The sequence below is a fragment of the Suricata suricatta genome, chromosome 7, assembly GCF_006229205.1.
Source record: "Suricata suricatta isolate VVHF042 chromosome 7, meerkat_22Aug2017_6uvM2_HiC, whole genome shotgun sequence".
Lineage (NCBI taxonomy): Eukaryota > Metazoa > Chordata > Mammalia > Carnivora > Herpestidae > Suricata > Suricata suricatta.
The window spans coordinates 117,774,777-117,792,062 of NC_043706.1; the positions used below are offsets into that span (position 1 = coordinate 117,774,777).

Below are 17,286 nucleotides of genomic sequence, written 5' to 3' on the forward strand. Positions count from 1 at the left end.
TATAAAACATTCAGAGTATTAATTACTATCTACTTGTTCATCTCTCATTTTCCTTACTCTTAATCTTTTGACCCGGAACATCTGGTCTACTCTCTGGCATTTTTTTTTTTTTAAACAAGCACTGTGGCATTTTTACTCTCACTCACTCACTCCTCACCCCACCTTTGACAGGGTGGCCTTTTAATCTCTTCTGACTGGGTGATCTTAACAGAGCTTTAATTGTGTACCGGAAGATGGCTCCTAGATTTTTTTCCACTATATTAGCAACTTTCCATTGCATATCTCTACACTTAATTTCTCCCAGGCACCTCAAGAACAGAACCTAATCTTCTCAAATGGATTGTTTCCTCTGTATTCCCTATCCTAGAGAAATCCCTTCATCTCATTACCAATACCCAACTACATACAGGATCCCTGAGTAAATCCTCATAAATGTTACTTTAACTTTTCCATTACTTAGCCCCTTAGTTCAGACACTCAGTAACTCTCCAATCTATCTGTACAACCATTACTTTTCTAAACTCTGGTTAAAATCCAAATTATTTAGATATAGCCTCCCACAACTTCTGCTTTTTCTTAATTTTACCAAACCTATACCAACCACCTAGCCAGAGTTCTAGCTCAGGAAGTTTCACACCTACAATCTGCAGTACACCTATTTTTTAAGCTCAAGACTCAAGTCCAGTTCCTCTATGAAGGCTCCCCTAATCACTCTCTCCTATGAAATAACCTCCATTTCCTGTTTTGGATGAAATCCATTACATATAGATTTAAAGAACTTTCATTCCTAAATTTGTTCCAGCCAAGAAATACATCTTTACATTCATGATACCTAGTATAAAGTCAAATCAAAGACACATTTCTATAAATCTAGTACCATTTTCCTCCTTGCTTCTGTAAAACAACTGATCTTCAGAACTAGTCTCTGAAACATCACTTCCCTGAAAAGTTATGAGAGAAATCAATACTTCTGGTAATATTTCTGATATTTTCTTAAGTGTCTATACAATGCTGGACAGACCCTTTTCTCCCATGCCAAACTACAGAAAATCTCCATCATTACCTAGAAACTGTTTCAGGACCCACTTCCTCTAGTTTCACCCCTTAGAAAACTACTTCAAAGGAAAAAGTATTACAAAGAAGCATCAAATTAGTGTAGCTAGCAACTTTGCCATGTGGAATTTTTCATCTTCCTTTTATTCCAGTGGAAATACACAGCCTTCCTGAGATCCTTAATTACATGTTCTGTGAAAGAATTCTTCTCTTTGTCTTTTATTTAAACAAACAGCTGTGATGATGAAAGATAAATCTTAATGACAAGTTTCTACAACTGTCATTGTCTCATAGACAAATGTGAAACCTATATTAATGTTCTTCTCTGAATGTGGCTATCAAAATCAGGTGTAGTTTTAGTTTACCCTGATCAGCCTATAGGTGGTATCAATAAGGTATAAACAGGACTAAAGGGACCCACATTTTTGAAACTTCAAATCATCTGGGTAATGAATTTTTAAAAGGTTTCTTAAATTATGGCAAAAACTCCTCATAGTAGTGGACACCTGTACTCAAATGTATTCACCCAGTATGCTTTGAAAATTAATGCAAACCAAATAAACACAGATTTCTAACACCCACCAAGAAGTACTTCTTGCTCTTTGGGGTATATTCTGGATCCCATTCCTCTTCCTTCGGTCTCTTTTGAAAAGTAGTATTTGAGTTGTTTGGACCAGTATTTGTCCCAGCAAAAACTCCTCTGGCTCTTCCTCTGCCTCTAATTCGAAACTGATTAACATTAACAAAGCTGTTTAGTAATGCAATCAAAAGGTATTTAGTTACATGCAAACTCTAATTTTACTGCAGTAACAAAAAACAAATTCCCTAATTTCCTTCCTAAATCTCAATTTCATAGCCACTGAGGACAGAAAGGGTGGCCATTTTATACTATAGGCAAAAAAAAATCTGCCCACTGAAAGCTGAATAGGTTAAGAAATGCAGTCAATTTAAGTATTGCATACTGACTGCGATTTCATGGCCTGAACTAGTATTTTTAAATAATCAAGTTGGTTCTTTCCCCTTTTACTACCCAAAAGAATGGTTAATTCTTCGAATTATTATAGGAGTCCCAAGTGTTCAACTATCACCTATCACCATATAAGCAAAGCTCTTCTCTTTCCCAAATGACCTAATTAATGAACCCTACTAATAACTGGATACTCACTCAAGGTAGGAATCTGAATATAGAAATTAGAGTCAAGAAGACGTATTACGGTGAAGTTGTTAAATTAATAATTTTAACAAATTTATGCAAACATGGGGATAATGTGTATGCTATGTAGAATAAAAACAAAAGCTGTATGATTTCTATGATTATACACATATAAACAAGGGCTGGAAGGCAAAATAAAAAGTTGTAGTACAGAGGTTAGGGTTTTTCTTTTTTAATGCTTTAAGATATGTTTTCAAAAACTAAGTGATTAAAGAACTGGATTTCAGTAACTTTACTTGACTCTTGAGTCTTCATGCACCATGTACATTATTGATTCCAAAATTTTAAAAAAGTATCTAATTGATGTATTTACATACGTACAGTTTTTTAAAACTCAGAAACTTTTTACTCTGTATACAAAGAAAGCATCATCCCAGCTCCAGCCCCTCCTCCCAACCCCTAAATGGCATCTTAATCCAGATACACAAATACCATTTCACTTTCCAAGACTAATTCTGACTGTCGAAGCAATGACTCACAACAATGTCTAAATCATTTATTTTACTTTCCTTACCTACAGTGCTCTAAAGTAAAGCCCTACCAACAATCAAAGGTAATTCTATTACTTACAAAGGTTCCTCGTGGTCGGCTAACTCCAAAGCCTGAGTATTCTTTCAGTTCGTGGTGAGTTTTAAATTCTTCTTCTCTTTCCTTCTTACTCTCCTTTTCTTCTCGAGAACTGGGAGAAGAAGGTGATGCTGAAGACGATGAAGATCGAGAATGATCTTGCTCTCTACTTTTATGTTTACTGCAAAATAAATAAAGAAAACAAAAAATATGTGCTATTTTAAAAAAGACAAAGACCCTGTCGAATCTTATAATAAAAGGGATTTTTCAAGTAAAAAAGAACTATCCCCTATTAAAAATGATTAAATAACTAAAATGATTGGGTGTTAAACTTTGATACAGTCTGTTTCCATTCTCCTTCAATTAACTACTGAAAAATACGATACGGCCTGCCAGTTAAAAACTAGCAGTCTGGAAACTTCAAGAATAAGGTGCAGTTCTTCAGTATTTTAAACTTTCTGTTGTTGTTATTTTAAGGAAAGGAAAAGAAGAGTAGGAAAAGTAAGAATGTTTTTAAAGGCCAAGTTTCAAAATGACTGCAGTATGTACACCCTGGGTGAGAACAGTTGATATGGTTTGGGCCATTACTCCAATAGAGAAATAAAAGCATATGATATACAAATACCAGTCATAAATTAAAAAGCACGAGTTAAATCCACCATTTACCTAATAATGAATAGCAAGAAAACAATTATCTATGATACTTAGTATTCCTATTATTTATTTGACTCTACGATGATCAATTTTACATGATTCTAACGCAACACCCGAAAAGGTCATACCTGCGGTAACTCTTACCACTGCTAACAGTATCCATGGAAACATTACTTTGAAAGATTAATACACATTGCTATTTCATAAAAACTAATCCTTCCTCCCCCCCATCTCTCCCATGTTAAACCACTAGATATCAGTTTAAAATTCTTGTACTCTGGGTGTTATGAGTTGAAAAAGTGCGGAATCAAGCATAACGAACCAAAGTTCTTACACAAACTGTTTCTAGAAATGCACTGCATTGAAGTCCAACCTCCTGATGTAGCCTGGATAATAGGACACATTAATTTGTCATTTTTTTTTTCAGTGTTAGCTTGCTATTCCAAAGTTTTTGTCCTCATCCACCATAAGCCGTGTAAAAGACAAATACATTTTTGCTGTAAAACAAATAATTTTAATTGTTTAAATTTAAACATTCGATTACACAGTCAAAATTGAAAGCAATTAAGCTGACAATTATTAAAGGCTAATTAGAAGCTAAAACCTAACTCAGACAGTTTTAACAATTACCTGTCATCTTTGTAAGATTTGTATTCCTTGTAATCTTTTGGAGTTTTTTCCTGCTTTCTTGATCCACTGGATTCCCTGGAGCCCTTGGAATCCCCCCGTTCTTTACTTCTTTCTTTTCTCCGACGATCAATGTCATGCCGAAGATCAGCAGAATCACACCTTAATTTTTTATCTCCCTATAAAAGACAAATGTAAAATAGACTTCAGGAGAGAAAAATAAAAATATAGATATATAGCCAAATCTTATGCCAGCTTTTAATTTGGCATTTTAGTATCAGAAAAGGGTGGATCATAATGTACTACTTCCATACTTAGTTTTTGTTAAAAAATACACTCAGTTGTTTTGACTCAACATTTGCATACACAGTGCATGGGGACTATAAAACTAGGGAAGTTATAAAAAGCTAATTATCTTTAAAATACAGATTTTTGTTCAAAGCAATCCATAATAAACTTTGTACAGTAGAATAAAATAATTATTTTTCCACTCAGCACATCCTCATTGTCATCACTCATCCTTTTCAAAGGGTTTTTTGTAAACAGTTGAACAATGACAGAAGTTATATTCTATCTGTGGTTGTGGCATAGCCATCTACCTATAAAATTAAGGGATCCTACAGTAATGGTTTTCATTATTGAAGCCTCATTTTATCTTCAAGTTCTTCCCAAATAGGTTGACCAACCCAATAAAAACCACTTCAAAAGGAAGAATTCTGTAATTTCCATAACATGCAAGTGGAATATGATGAATAAAACCAAGGTTGAATAAGGGTAGAAACAAAGCCAGAGAGATATTATTCCCAATCCTGTACTCAGTATCTTGGGCCAAATATACTGCCCTTTCTCAATTCAGGTATTGCAACGGACATTAGTTTAACTGGGTCACAATTCACCTCCATCTTGTTCCATTGCTTTTTCAAATACTATATAATTTAGGAAGATGGAAAAGAGGCATCTAGGAATGAAGAAAAATTATACATCAGTAAGATGCTAAGCAATGTGGACATCCTTGCTAGTATTCAACAATAAGAAGTACGTACTCTGGGAAATCTAGCTAGGATATTCATAACCATTCATAAAACTGAAAGTATAAATATATCTCCACATGATATCAACTACTCACCTATTTGCTACCTGGATAATAAAAAAATAAATAAAATAAAATAAAGACTAATCAAGAGCAAAAACCTTCCTTATTCACTGAGGTATTACCAAGCCCACAAGTAACAAGGTAATTTAAGTAAAACTACTCTGTAAACTCCAAAACTATATATACATTAAATAATAACATATTAATTCTTCATTGAGATCAGAAGATGAAAGACAAAAAGCAATGTCATAGCCTATCTGTCCATAAGTAATCACTATTTTCTCTCCTCCAGATGAAAATGTGGTCCGAGTAAATGAGGAAAGAAACAAGATACTGTCAGAGCACAAAGACAGATAAACTGTTGGCAAAAATAAAATTAACCAACACTGAACCCAAGATATTGAAAGGAAAAGCCAAGATTAGTATTCACTTCTCAGAATGTTTTTCCAAGATCAGTATGCCCCACACAAAGAAACCACTTTCTTTTCTTTTAAGCTCTAAATCTCTCATCTAGTAAGTTAATAGCATGCCACATTAAAATGTTTGAAAATACAACCATTAATAACAGCTTCTAATAGTAAAAGTACCTATGTTTTCTCAATAGTTCAACTATTCAACTCTGCAAAACACATGTAGTCTCATTTTTTGGATTAGTACACCAACGTCCAAGACACTGTTTTCCAAGTATCATACAGGTAATACTTGGTTACAGCCAAAATTGTAACCAGGCAGCACTTCCAAGTCCCCTAACCTTTTCATTTTAACAGAGAGTTGCTCCCTTTCTACCTGTGCCCACATTTCTACTAGACCCATATGGCCTGTCGTATAGACTAGTCTACCTAGAAAATGTATCAGAGACCCCTTAACGAACACATTCCATTCTCACAGACCTCCCTCCCCCACCATTCACAGGCTCTTTTCTCACATTTAAAAGCATACTTCCCCCCAACCCACAAAATTTCAATTCTGACAGTTTTTGTTCCAACTGTTCAATTGTAAATTGGTTCTCAGAATGCTTATTTCATAGTCCAGATCAAAAATGCCCAGTAGCATAAGGATTACTTCTTGTTCTCACTGTGAAAAACCTAGAGATATTAATTTAGGCATATATAAGTCAACAAATATTTACTCTGGCTCATCCATTTTAACCTCATAACTTTATATAGAAACCCTAGTATAATTCCTTTCTTCACTTTTATAATTTTCCTTTGTCTACCTTTTACTTAGAACTTTATTTTCATTAGCATTTTAGAAAATTGGTTTAAGGTACACAGCTTAATTTCTTTTAGGAAGGAGTACTACATACACTACCTTAAATTCATTAGTCTTACAAGCTAAAAATAGAGGACCTCTGCAAAAACTTTGTCTACATAAACTATACTTAGCATATATTATTAACTGAGCTCAACATAACAGTAAAAGGAAGTCCATTCAAAACATACCTTTTGGTTTTCTTCTTTAAAAACTCTCTCTTCTCCTGCTAAACGAGTATGCTTCCTCAGGGCACTTGGAGAGATGTCAATTCTCCTTAATGTAAAATAAAATCTATTTGTAGTCACAGTAACTTTACAGTTCCAAAAATTCTTCAGAACAGTACATTTTTATAATGTCTAGTTACTTCTCTCCCAATCAACGTTAGCATAATAAGATTGTTACTCTAACTCCTAGCAGACAATTAATTAGACTATATCCATTGAAAGTGAATTAAAATGCTTCAGATATTTTTATATATAAATAAGTTTAAGTTTTTAAAACAAATTCATCTTAATCATAAAAAACATGCTTTTTTATGATTTAAGTGTCAATCATCATACAATTATATACCTCCATGTCTTCAATAACACACATGAACATGGTTATCTGTTCATAAGCACCTTCAATAGTTTTACATATTCAGTGGATCTTTAGTCTTATCCCTGCCTCTCCTTATCTTTTAAAAGCTAGTGTCAACTGCAACTTCTCAGTTCTTCAGCAGTCACCACCAAAACCCTACCTACTATTTACTAAGAACTGAGATACTTTATGACCAATACTAATGGTCACCACCACCCTGCAAAAAAGGCACTACTGTCCTTATGTGATAGATGGAAAAAACTAATGTTCAGAGATTAAATAACTTGGTTTATCAAAATGCAATGAAGTGACAGATCAGAATTTGAACACAACTGCTGGACTTATTCATGCTCTTCTCACAAAAACAAAAATAACAGTTCTACCTCTCATGAAGCATTTTTTATTTTACAAACTTACTGGAAATAAATTACATGAAGGGTTACTCTAGGCATCCAACTCCCTCTCAAAAAACAAATGTGTTCTGGGGAGTGATTAATAGTATCTTAAGTTCCAAGAATATGTTTAAACAAAATAAAAGTTAGAAAGAAACAGTAAATTATAAGCTTTTCAAGGCTGGAAATATACTTATTCAAGGTATAAAAAAATAAAACCAAAGCTCATCTTGTATCATGATGGTAATAGCATAGTTCCAGTATGATTAGTATCTTCCCAAAAAAACAAATAAAATAAATGGTATCTTCCTTTGAAAACAGTATTTTTATATGTCCATTCAACAGTGCACATACCTGTGTATCTCAGGGCTCTTTTGCCTGGTACTATGTTCTTCGGTGGCTTTCTGATACGAAGTAAACCTCTCGTTTAGGGTCACTGCAGCTGATTTGAAGTATTGCTCTGTTGATTTAGGAGAAATACTGCCCAATTAGTTATCTTTACTTCAAGAGAGATTTTCATTTGTGACAGAAGGGCATGTAGCAGGTGAAAAGAAAATAAAAATACTCAAGAAACCTAGCAGAAGAGAATCAAGTGTTACAAAGAGCTCCTACTCTGTCCCTCTTAACTTCTACCTCAACAAGTAACTGATACAAAGTTCCTTAGAGGTCCCTGTCAACACTGCATAAATTCCAAAAACAATAAGTAGATTTCATTGAAAATCTCTAACTTGATTTCAATAATGCAATACTTCCTCAAACAGAACAAAAGGAGTAATACGTGAATGTCCTTATACCTTGCCAGAACCAGAAAAGTTACTTCAATAATTATTTGCAGAAAACAAAAAATACTGAAATAACTACACAGCTGATTTTAGTAAACTAATACAATTATTTCATCAAGAACTATGCTAACAACAAAAACTGGACTTAGGAAAAAACGGAATACTACCATTTCAACTGGAAAAATATTTTTCAAATCAACTAACACTAATTACTCCAAAAATCTGGCATCTTGGCAAACCTGACAGCACATTCTCTATTATTCTCTTGTCCTTCTTTTAAATTTTAAAATTAGTATTATCAATACTAGTTTTTAAACCATTCAATATATGCTGTAAATGTAAAATAGAAGACGTATAAAGTCATGAAATGTTACATTACGAAGCAAGCTATCTGCTTAACAGGTCAACATACATCCGTGTCAACTTACCGCCCAATATCCAGCACATGTCTCATAACCAATCATTAAAACTTGAAACGGCCACTACAAGGGTAGTGCCTCAATCATAATTCCATGAAACCCAGGAATTTGAGCTAGCAACTCAGTTTTTATGCCATTTTTGCCAGGAAGACAGAAGATTCAACTTTGCCTGTATCTTTCAACAGCTATTTTACTTTGAAACATGGATTTTGCCATTTCAAAACATATTCCAGGACCTAGTTACAATGAAAAAGAAAACATCACTGGGCATTTTCAGCTCTAAATTAAGAAAGAGCTGTTCAGATCGGTTGCACAATACCAATAATGAAACATAACTACAGTTCTTTAAAAAGAAAAAAGAAAAAAGAAAAAAAAGAAAAAGAAAATGAAAAAGAAAAAATTTTATCAAAACCTGATCTCAAAATTCAGCAATAAACTGTAAAATGTGGAGACAGGTCAAAAAAAGGTAAAAAAAGAAAAAATGTTAATGTTTCATATTTTGTGTACCACAATAATATGGTCATAAACCAGTTCACAAGCCTAGTTACAGCCAAATAACAAAACTTTTTTGTTACCATGTTTAATTACAGTCAAAAAGAAATGAACTATTCACTGTTTTGAAACAACAACTGCATAAAGAATTTGCTAATGACAAGTTTCAGCTATTACAATGAGTTATTCTCATAAAAAGACAAACTTTTTTTTAAAAATGGCTTTTAAGACCAAGAACCATGGAGCTTCCTGGGTACGAACGTATTTCATAGTAAGCTGCCTTTTAAACATAAAAAGAAATAACAAAAACAAAACAACCTAATTGCCCAAAAAGTCATAACCTAAAACGTTTGAAAATTATTAGTAACTTTGAAACTAGAATTACATACTAGTAAAAATTGAGCATCATTACTTTAGCTGAAATGAACACGCGTATCATGTTTAGGACTTAAAGAAAGGTCATTATCATCCACTATTCATGTAATCACTATTCATCTAACATATTTCTAAATCATTTGAACTTTTTCCCCCTTTAAAACTTCAATACATTTTTTTCTGGTTTATTTGTCATTCAGAAAAAGCTGTATTACAACAAATTAAGCAACACAAACATATAGATAGAAAATCAATACTGCTTTTCCACTGGTTTTGCGATTCTTTAAAAGATGAAAAGATACTTTTAGTAATAGTCTCCATATGGCCTTGCTTGTTTATAAATCTATGCAAGAGATTATTGTTTAAGTCATATGCACGCAATGATAAATCATCTCTAAGCATTCTACCCTTTCAATTTAGTATGACATATTTCAAAAGATTTTGCATTAAATACATTTGTATCAGTTTTGTCACAATACAGATTTTTAGAGAGTGCTTTTTGACTCTAGTGTTTCAATCACTCTTTATTAAGTATCTCTATGGGTCTGAATGCTAGCAAGACCGATAGCTCTTTCATGAAACTATTTTTCCAAATTTCTCATGTTGTCTATATGTCTATATATTACTTGCTAGCCCTAGAGCACATTAATTATTAAAAGCCTCATTTACTTTAATTTGCAAGAAATACTTAATTCACAATACTAGACGTACCTTTAACATGATGAACCAAGGACACAATGTGTTGAATAAATGACTCTGAAGTGCTTTTGCTGGCCTGGGGCAACTTAATGTGGTCAAAGATGGATCGGAATTCTTGTTCTTTCTTGACAGAATGGACAAGTGTACTAGCAAGTAGCCTGTCTTTAGTCAAGGAAGCAGGTCTGGAGCATATCGGTAACAAACACACACATAACAAACAAAATATACCATTGGTTTGAATACGAAAATGGGAGTATGTTCAGAAAATAAGATAATTAACTAGAATATTAACTAAGCAACCACAAGTTACTTCCTGGGTATCAATGTGGAATTACCTGTTAGAATCATCAAGTGGAACAGGTGCCATTTTGAGTTTGACTTCAGGTCGATGAGAATCACTGGCTATCATTTTGATCCTAAGTGGGCTCTCCTCTCTGAAGGTAGATTTTTCTCGTGCATCCAGATTCTTGTGTAGAGGGGGACTGTAATCAAAGAGGTCTTTGAGCTTTTCAGACTTTACCTGCTCAGGTGACTGAGTGTCTTTCTTTACTGTTATTCTCTCAGAATTTTTGTCGTCTTCCTTGTGCTTATCTTTTGCAGTGCTAGGCCTTTCTACTAGGTAGCCAGTCTCTTTAAGTTTATAGTTTTTTTCTTCTCTAAATCCATCACTTTCTCTACTGCCTTTCAGTGAAACTTTGGACTTGTACTTGGGTCCTTCCTCCTCAGTATTCCGGTGAGATGTAGTAGCAAAATTTTTACCCTGATCTGCAAGGACCGACTTCCTGAACTGTCTATAGTCCTCGGTCTCCTCTGTGTCATCCCCTTCGGAATCATTAAACTTTTGTTTTCCAGACTCTTTATCACTAAAGTAATCTAGAGCTTCCTGATCTTCCCATTCTCCCTCTGCCCTCCCTTTCTCTGATCCTTTCTCCTTTGGAGCCTCTTTATCCCTGGTATTACCCCTATCAAGCAGGAATACTCTAGACTCTTCATCTGTGAACCTGTGAATAAGCAGAGAAGAGGATGGTAACTCTGGATTGCATTCACTGTGGATCACTTGCATACTTCTATGTGTTGCCCAATACCACAGGACCAGTAATAAGAGGGGGAAAAAGAACCCACCGAAAAGCGCTTTTTTCATAATTCTACTTTTAAAAACCATTAAAAGCAGCCATATATAGCACTTACATACTAAGTTTTCAAATATACATTAGAACTCCGAAGTTTAAAAAAGTAAAGCCATTCTCAACCTGTTCTAGTCATAGTCCACAATTCTGCATGAAAAAATGTAATTCCAGAAATTCCATAACATGCAACACAGTTTAATTTTTGAGGCTAAGAACCACTAATAGACGATGTACTTATCAGAACTCTACACATAATCATACTCAAAATTTCAGACTATTACACTTATCTACTAAAAGAAATGAATTTATGAAAGCAAACAGTTAACAGCATTTAATTCTCTAAGTGAATCACAAAATATTTCACATCTACTATGCTGCAGAAAATCATTTCTGGCGATACTAAGTAGAAACTGTATTAGTTCAGTAAGAAATTTTAACCTAGTTTATACAGCAATATGCCATAAATAGCATGCCTGTTCTATTTTTTCAAACTACATTAACAACCAATTTTCAAAGTTTTTTTAGCAACTCTTCAGCAAAGCTTGAAATCAGAATTTAAACAAAATGTATTTCAAAGATTACCAGAGCAAGAAATAATTAGCTCTTCTAGAGTCAGATTTATTAAGAATTGGCAGTTACATGTAGAATACCACAAAAATAAGAGCACATATTACAACTGTATTATTTACATAGGTCACATTATAATAGTGAAAACAAAATCAGCTTTCAATGTTCTAACATAAAATTAAGGTTTTACATGTTAACCATTAGTTATGCTTTCTGCTACCTCAGCTCTTGTTTACATTAATCCTAGATCGACTGAAAATGGAAAAGAAACTTAAATTAGCTTCTATTAAAACACTTTCCAAAGTTAATCATCAGATATAGTAAACACCACTTGGAATTATATAAAGAAGTTAGAAGTAAAAATAGCTAAATACACATCACAATGTGATTTTAAGTCTTATATACTCAAACAGAATCCGAAGAATACAACGATTAACATTATAATCTCAAGACTTTAGTGCTTACCTTTTTAAGAATTTTCCTGTCTTTGCAGTTTCCTGCTCTCCACCATCAGGATAAAATGAAGAACGTCCCCTAGCCTCATCTCTTGGAGCATTCTGTGGTGTGATTGTCTTTGCAGGGCTTCTTCGTGAAGGGATATGATGAATTGGACTATTCTGAGAAGGACTGTACCGACTAGAGCCGTTTCCAACAGAACCAGACCCAGACCTTTCAGGACTATGCTGAATGGAATGTGAATGCTGAGAGGGGGTGTTTTTTGCAGAATGGACTGTACTGAGCATGGGGGCATCAGAGCAAGATGAACTCTGACTAGGTGGTGTAGCAATCGGTGAAGGACTATGAGGAGATCTGGGACTATTATCATAAGCTGAAAGGCCAGGCCAAATATCACCAGATGTGGCTGACGATTTGTTAAACTCATCAATAGATTCAGATGGATCATGTTCAAATGTATCTTTCGGTTCCTCCTGTGATTTACTTTTCAAAGGACTCTCTTCTTGGGGCTCCCCTTCAGCTTTTTTGGTTTGTTTTTCCTGAGACCCTCGTCTTTTAGAGACAGGAGATTTGCTATATGGGGATGAAGACCGAGAAGAGGATGATCTTGGAGACCTAGATGACCTATATGACCGGCGAGATCTGCTTCGGGATCTTTGAGAAGAAACGGATCTTCGTTTTGGACTCCTGGAACGTGAACGGCCTCGTCTAGGACTCCTGGAGTGTCTTCTATTCCAGACGGGCCTATAACCACCTCGATGGTATCTACCTCCTCCTCCTTGGTAATACCCTCTGCCCCTTCCTCTGTACCCATAAGGCCGTCTCATTCCTCTATTATTTCTGTAATCTCGACGATAATCTCTAGAATAAATACGATCTCTACTACGAGATCTTGAATATGTCCTGGAACGAGACCTAGAACTAAAAATGAAATAAATATCAATGCAAGAAAAACAAACTATTCCATTCCACCGTTCTAAAAACTGCTAGTTGATATAGTATGTAAATAGTCCAAACCAAAAATGTACATTAAAAAAACTCATTTACACAAAAGTAAAGTTTATGGTTTTCAATGAACAAAGTCTCACTTCTAAGGTAAATATTGAGAGACTAAAGTAAAGGCCTTAGGAATGAAGGCATGAAAAATGGAAAAAAATGGATATACCTAATAACAGGACATACTAACAAATTACAGAAAAGTTATTCAGGTATTTAAAGTAGTAAAGGAATATTTAATGGCATGGAAGAATATTCATCAATAAAATGCTACTGGCCAAATGCATACATAATATTGAGCAGAGTCAGAAATAATGAGAAACTATGAAATAATATGCAAAGATGATTTACTGTTAAATAAGTTCTTTCATTATTCAATTTATCTCAACATAAATTCAAAGAAACCCACCACACATGCACGGTATAGGAATCTGAGTTCTGAAGTCAGAATAACTGAAATCAAACCTAAGCTCTGCCACTTAGTAGTTTGCAACCGGAACAATTTTCAATATCCCCAACTCTAGAAGGTAAATGGATTCATTTCACAGAGCTCTTCAAGAATCTATTAATGACTTTAGCATTGTGTCTAAACATAGCAAGCACTCCATGAATAGTAACTAATACTATTATTATTAAAAGAATTAAAAACATAAGAATTCACCTGTATCTCTTCTTTCTAGAATGTGATCTTGATCTTGATCGAGAACTAGACTGTGATCTAGACTTTGATCTCGAAGAATGTGATCTCGAATTGGAGCGACCCATTTCTTTTCTCCTAGTCAATGAGAGAGCAAAACAGTAAAACAACAACAACAACAACAACAACAACACAACAAAAAAACACATTCAACTGAAGAAGTTTCATATTATTTAACTTATTTTCAAAGACAAATTGAATTTCACAAGGCATAAGTTTCTCTAAGGATCTTTCTTACTCATCATTTTCAAATGAATACAGAGACAATTATCCCTGACTATAACTATATCTTCACCTGTATGACAGGTACTATATACTGTAGACACAACAGAAGATTTCTATGGACTGCCCCACCTACGTGCCTCAATTCAAAAAGGAAGCAGCTGCAGAAGCCAGAAAGCAGTATCAGACTGCAGCCAGAAAGCATGTTAGACGTTATTCCATGACCAATACAAATGCCTACCTCTCCTGTAAAAAAAATAAATATTTAGAGTATTATAGATAGGAACTTGAAACAAAGAAATCACAAGGAGCATAATACTAAAAAAACAAAAAAAAAACAAGGTGCCTGTGTGACTCAGTTGGTTAGGCAGGTGACTTTGGCTCAGGTCATGATCTTGAGGCTTGTGGGTTCAAGCCCGCATCAGGCTCTGTTCTGACAGCTCAGAGCCTGGAGCCCGCTTCAGATTCCGTGTCTCCCTCTCTCTGTGTACCTCTCCTGCTCACACTTTCTCTCTCTCTCTCAAAAAATAAACAAACACTAAAAAAAGAAAAAAAAAACATAGCAGACAGTCATCCTAAGTGCTTTATGGCCTTAAAATAGGACTACATTAACCACTCCATGTATACAATACTGCAGGACTACATAATAAAAATGGACTTATGTGACAATGCTAGTTCACCCTGCAGCTTTCCGGTAAGTAGTCAATGGGCTAGAAAGACTGCTGCAAAAAAAAGATTGGAACTACAAGAAACAGAGAAGTTGGGCACCAGTATTCTAACTTTTCTAAACACATTATACTTACTATCTAATGCAATAATCAGACCTCACTGATTACATAAATCAGTAAAGGACTACATGATTTAGAAAATCTACTCTCACAAAATTAAACATACATGTACCTCTCACTTTATATGTGCTTCCCAAATTTCAACTAACTTATTACCAAAATAATTGTTTCCATAAAAATTGACTCACTAAACTTCTAACAACTTCCAATTCTTTTATTACCAAATATTTTTGAGGGCATTTACTTTACCTACCTAGGCTTTGCTCAGTATCACGAAATAGTATTTACAAGTACTAACGCTGAATTGAATTACAGAAGAAGCTACCATAACGTCTGCATATAGTTCATCAAAACACATATGACAGGGCACCTAGGTGGCTCAGTTGGTTAAGTCATGATCTCCCGGTCTGTGAGATTGAGCCCTACGTCGGGTTCACTGCTGTCAGTACGAAGGCCACTTCGGGTCCTCCTCTGTCCCCGACTCTCTCTGCACCCCCCCCCCGACTCTCGTGTGCTCTCTCTCAAAACTAAACATTAAAAAAAAAAAAAAGACAAATACAGGGTTTCAGATAAATATCTCAAAATAAAACATAACTATCCTCAAATAGACAAACATCACTTGTATCTTCTCATAAATAAGACATAAAAAAAAATAGTACCTTCCTCAGAGTCATACTGAGCACTAAATGAGTTGATACAGATAATACAACCAACTTTAAGTAACTTAACACCACTGCAAAAGTGTTAAAAAGAGAAGTTATAGAATTCTTCTTACATGCATAAGGAAAGAAGAGTTATTTTTGTTTTATTTTTAAACAGCTATGTGTTCCAAGTCTTTAAGTCCAATGTGTTTATAAAAGTGGAAGCAGACATACAACACAGTGACAGAAGATAATCTTTCTCAAGTTTTTAAATTCTGGCTTACTTCATACATGCCACCAAAACAAACAAAAAAAAAAAACAAAACAAAAACCACAAAAGCTTCAGACTACATCACTTTTAATCACTCAAAACAAAATTATGAATCAGGTAGTCACATTTTCTCAAATTAAAACTGCAAACTAGAAAAACAAAAGTTACTTACCTTGGGTTTTAAGCAGTCAAATGAAGTCTTTGAGATGTTGTTAAAATTCTTCTTGAAGAAAATGTTCTGAGAAATTAAACTCTGAATTCAAATTCCTAGCAAAGATTTAAAAAAACACAGAGTTTGATTATGGCAAATTAAAATACTACCATTCACAACATGACTATTAGGCACTGAAATAAATTCTCAATAAAGGTATTAATGATTTTAGGGAAAGGGAAACTTATTTAGGAAATACACTTTTAACCATAAAAGCTTAAGAGGCTTAAGAATTTTTTTGTTTGTTTTAACTGGAATGCAGAAGTACACCATGAAACTGACAGCAGTTTTACTTTTTAATTTAAATACCTGAATTCTAATTATAGCAATTTGGGCTTTAGAAAACAGAAGCTAAGTTACTATCCTATCAGAAAATGTCAAAATGGCAAATACAATGCCGAATATGGTATTCTTGGAGTAGCAAAACATGTCACCTATTGGTTGTTAGCATTCATAATGCTCTAATTATAACTTACCTAAAGTATGAGTTTATTTTTAATGTTTGCTACTTATCTTAATCTTTATTCTCTTTTGGCCATTACCTTTCTACAATTTAGTTTCATCGAAAGATAGTTTCTAACATTCATATGAACACCTATCACAGTAATTCTAGCTCTGTACCTAAAAGCATTTTATTTTAATGGTTTTTTTAAATTTATTTTTGAGAGAGAGAGACAGCATAAGCAGGGGAGGGTCAGAGAGTGGGGGGGGGGGGAGACAGAATCCAAAGCAAGCTCCAGGCTCTGAGCTAGCTGTCAGCACACAGCCAGACCCGGGGCTCTAACCCACAAACTGTGAGATCATGACCTGAGCCAAAGCCGGATGCTTAACCTACTGAGCCACCAGGCGCCCCCTAAAAGCATTTTAATACATATACAGATATTTCACTAAAAGAACAGCTTGTAAATGAAACAAATATCTGTCTAATGAAAGCCAATACTCTCCCTAAACTAATTTACTATTACTACACAAATAAATTTAAGTTTTGCACAAAATATTAAGCAATTATCAATATTGAAAAGGTTAGCTTCGTAAATACCATTCAGTGATTATCAATTACGTGCACAGGACACTAAAAAAAAAAAGAGAGAGAGAGAGAGAGGAGCAGAAA

At 34.3% G+C, this 17,286-nt stretch overlaps 1 protein-coding gene across 7 annotated transcripts in view; it reads right to left on the reverse strand.

Annotated features, from left to right (window-relative positions):
• BCLAF1 (BCL2 associated transcription factor 1) overlaps positions 1-17,286 on the reverse strand; it is a 30,064-nt gene that overhangs the window by 6,640 nt on the left and 6,138 nt on the right. For 2 of the 7 annotated variants that reach the window (XR_003910473.1, XM_029943575.1), the window contains exons 2-11: positions 16,137-16,231; positions 14,007-14,120; positions 12,359-13,270; positions 10,535-11,200; positions 10,212-10,381; positions 7,787-7,892; positions 6,650-6,734; positions 4,118-4,293; positions 2,837-3,014; positions 1,636-1,782 (exon numbers count right to left, since the gene is read on the reverse strand). Coding sequence is in view for 6 of the 7 variants with exons in the window: in XM_029943575.1 (XP_029799435.1) it covers positions 1,636-1,782; positions 2,837-3,014; positions 4,118-4,293; positions 6,650-6,734; positions 7,787-7,892; positions 10,212-10,381; positions 10,535-11,200; positions 12,359-13,270; positions 14,007-14,110 (2,544 nt within the window). In the remaining variant the exon portion in view is untranslated. Of the gene's footprint in view, positions 1-1,635; positions 1,783-2,836; positions 3,015-3,872; positions 3,985-4,117; positions 4,294-6,649; positions 6,735-7,786; positions 7,893-10,211; positions 10,382-10,534; positions 11,201-12,358; positions 13,271-14,006; positions 14,121-16,136; positions 16,232-17,286 lie in introns of those variants that run through there. The other 5 variants (XM_029943576.1, XM_029943580.1, XM_029943578.1 and 2 more) reach the window with 5 other exon arrangements.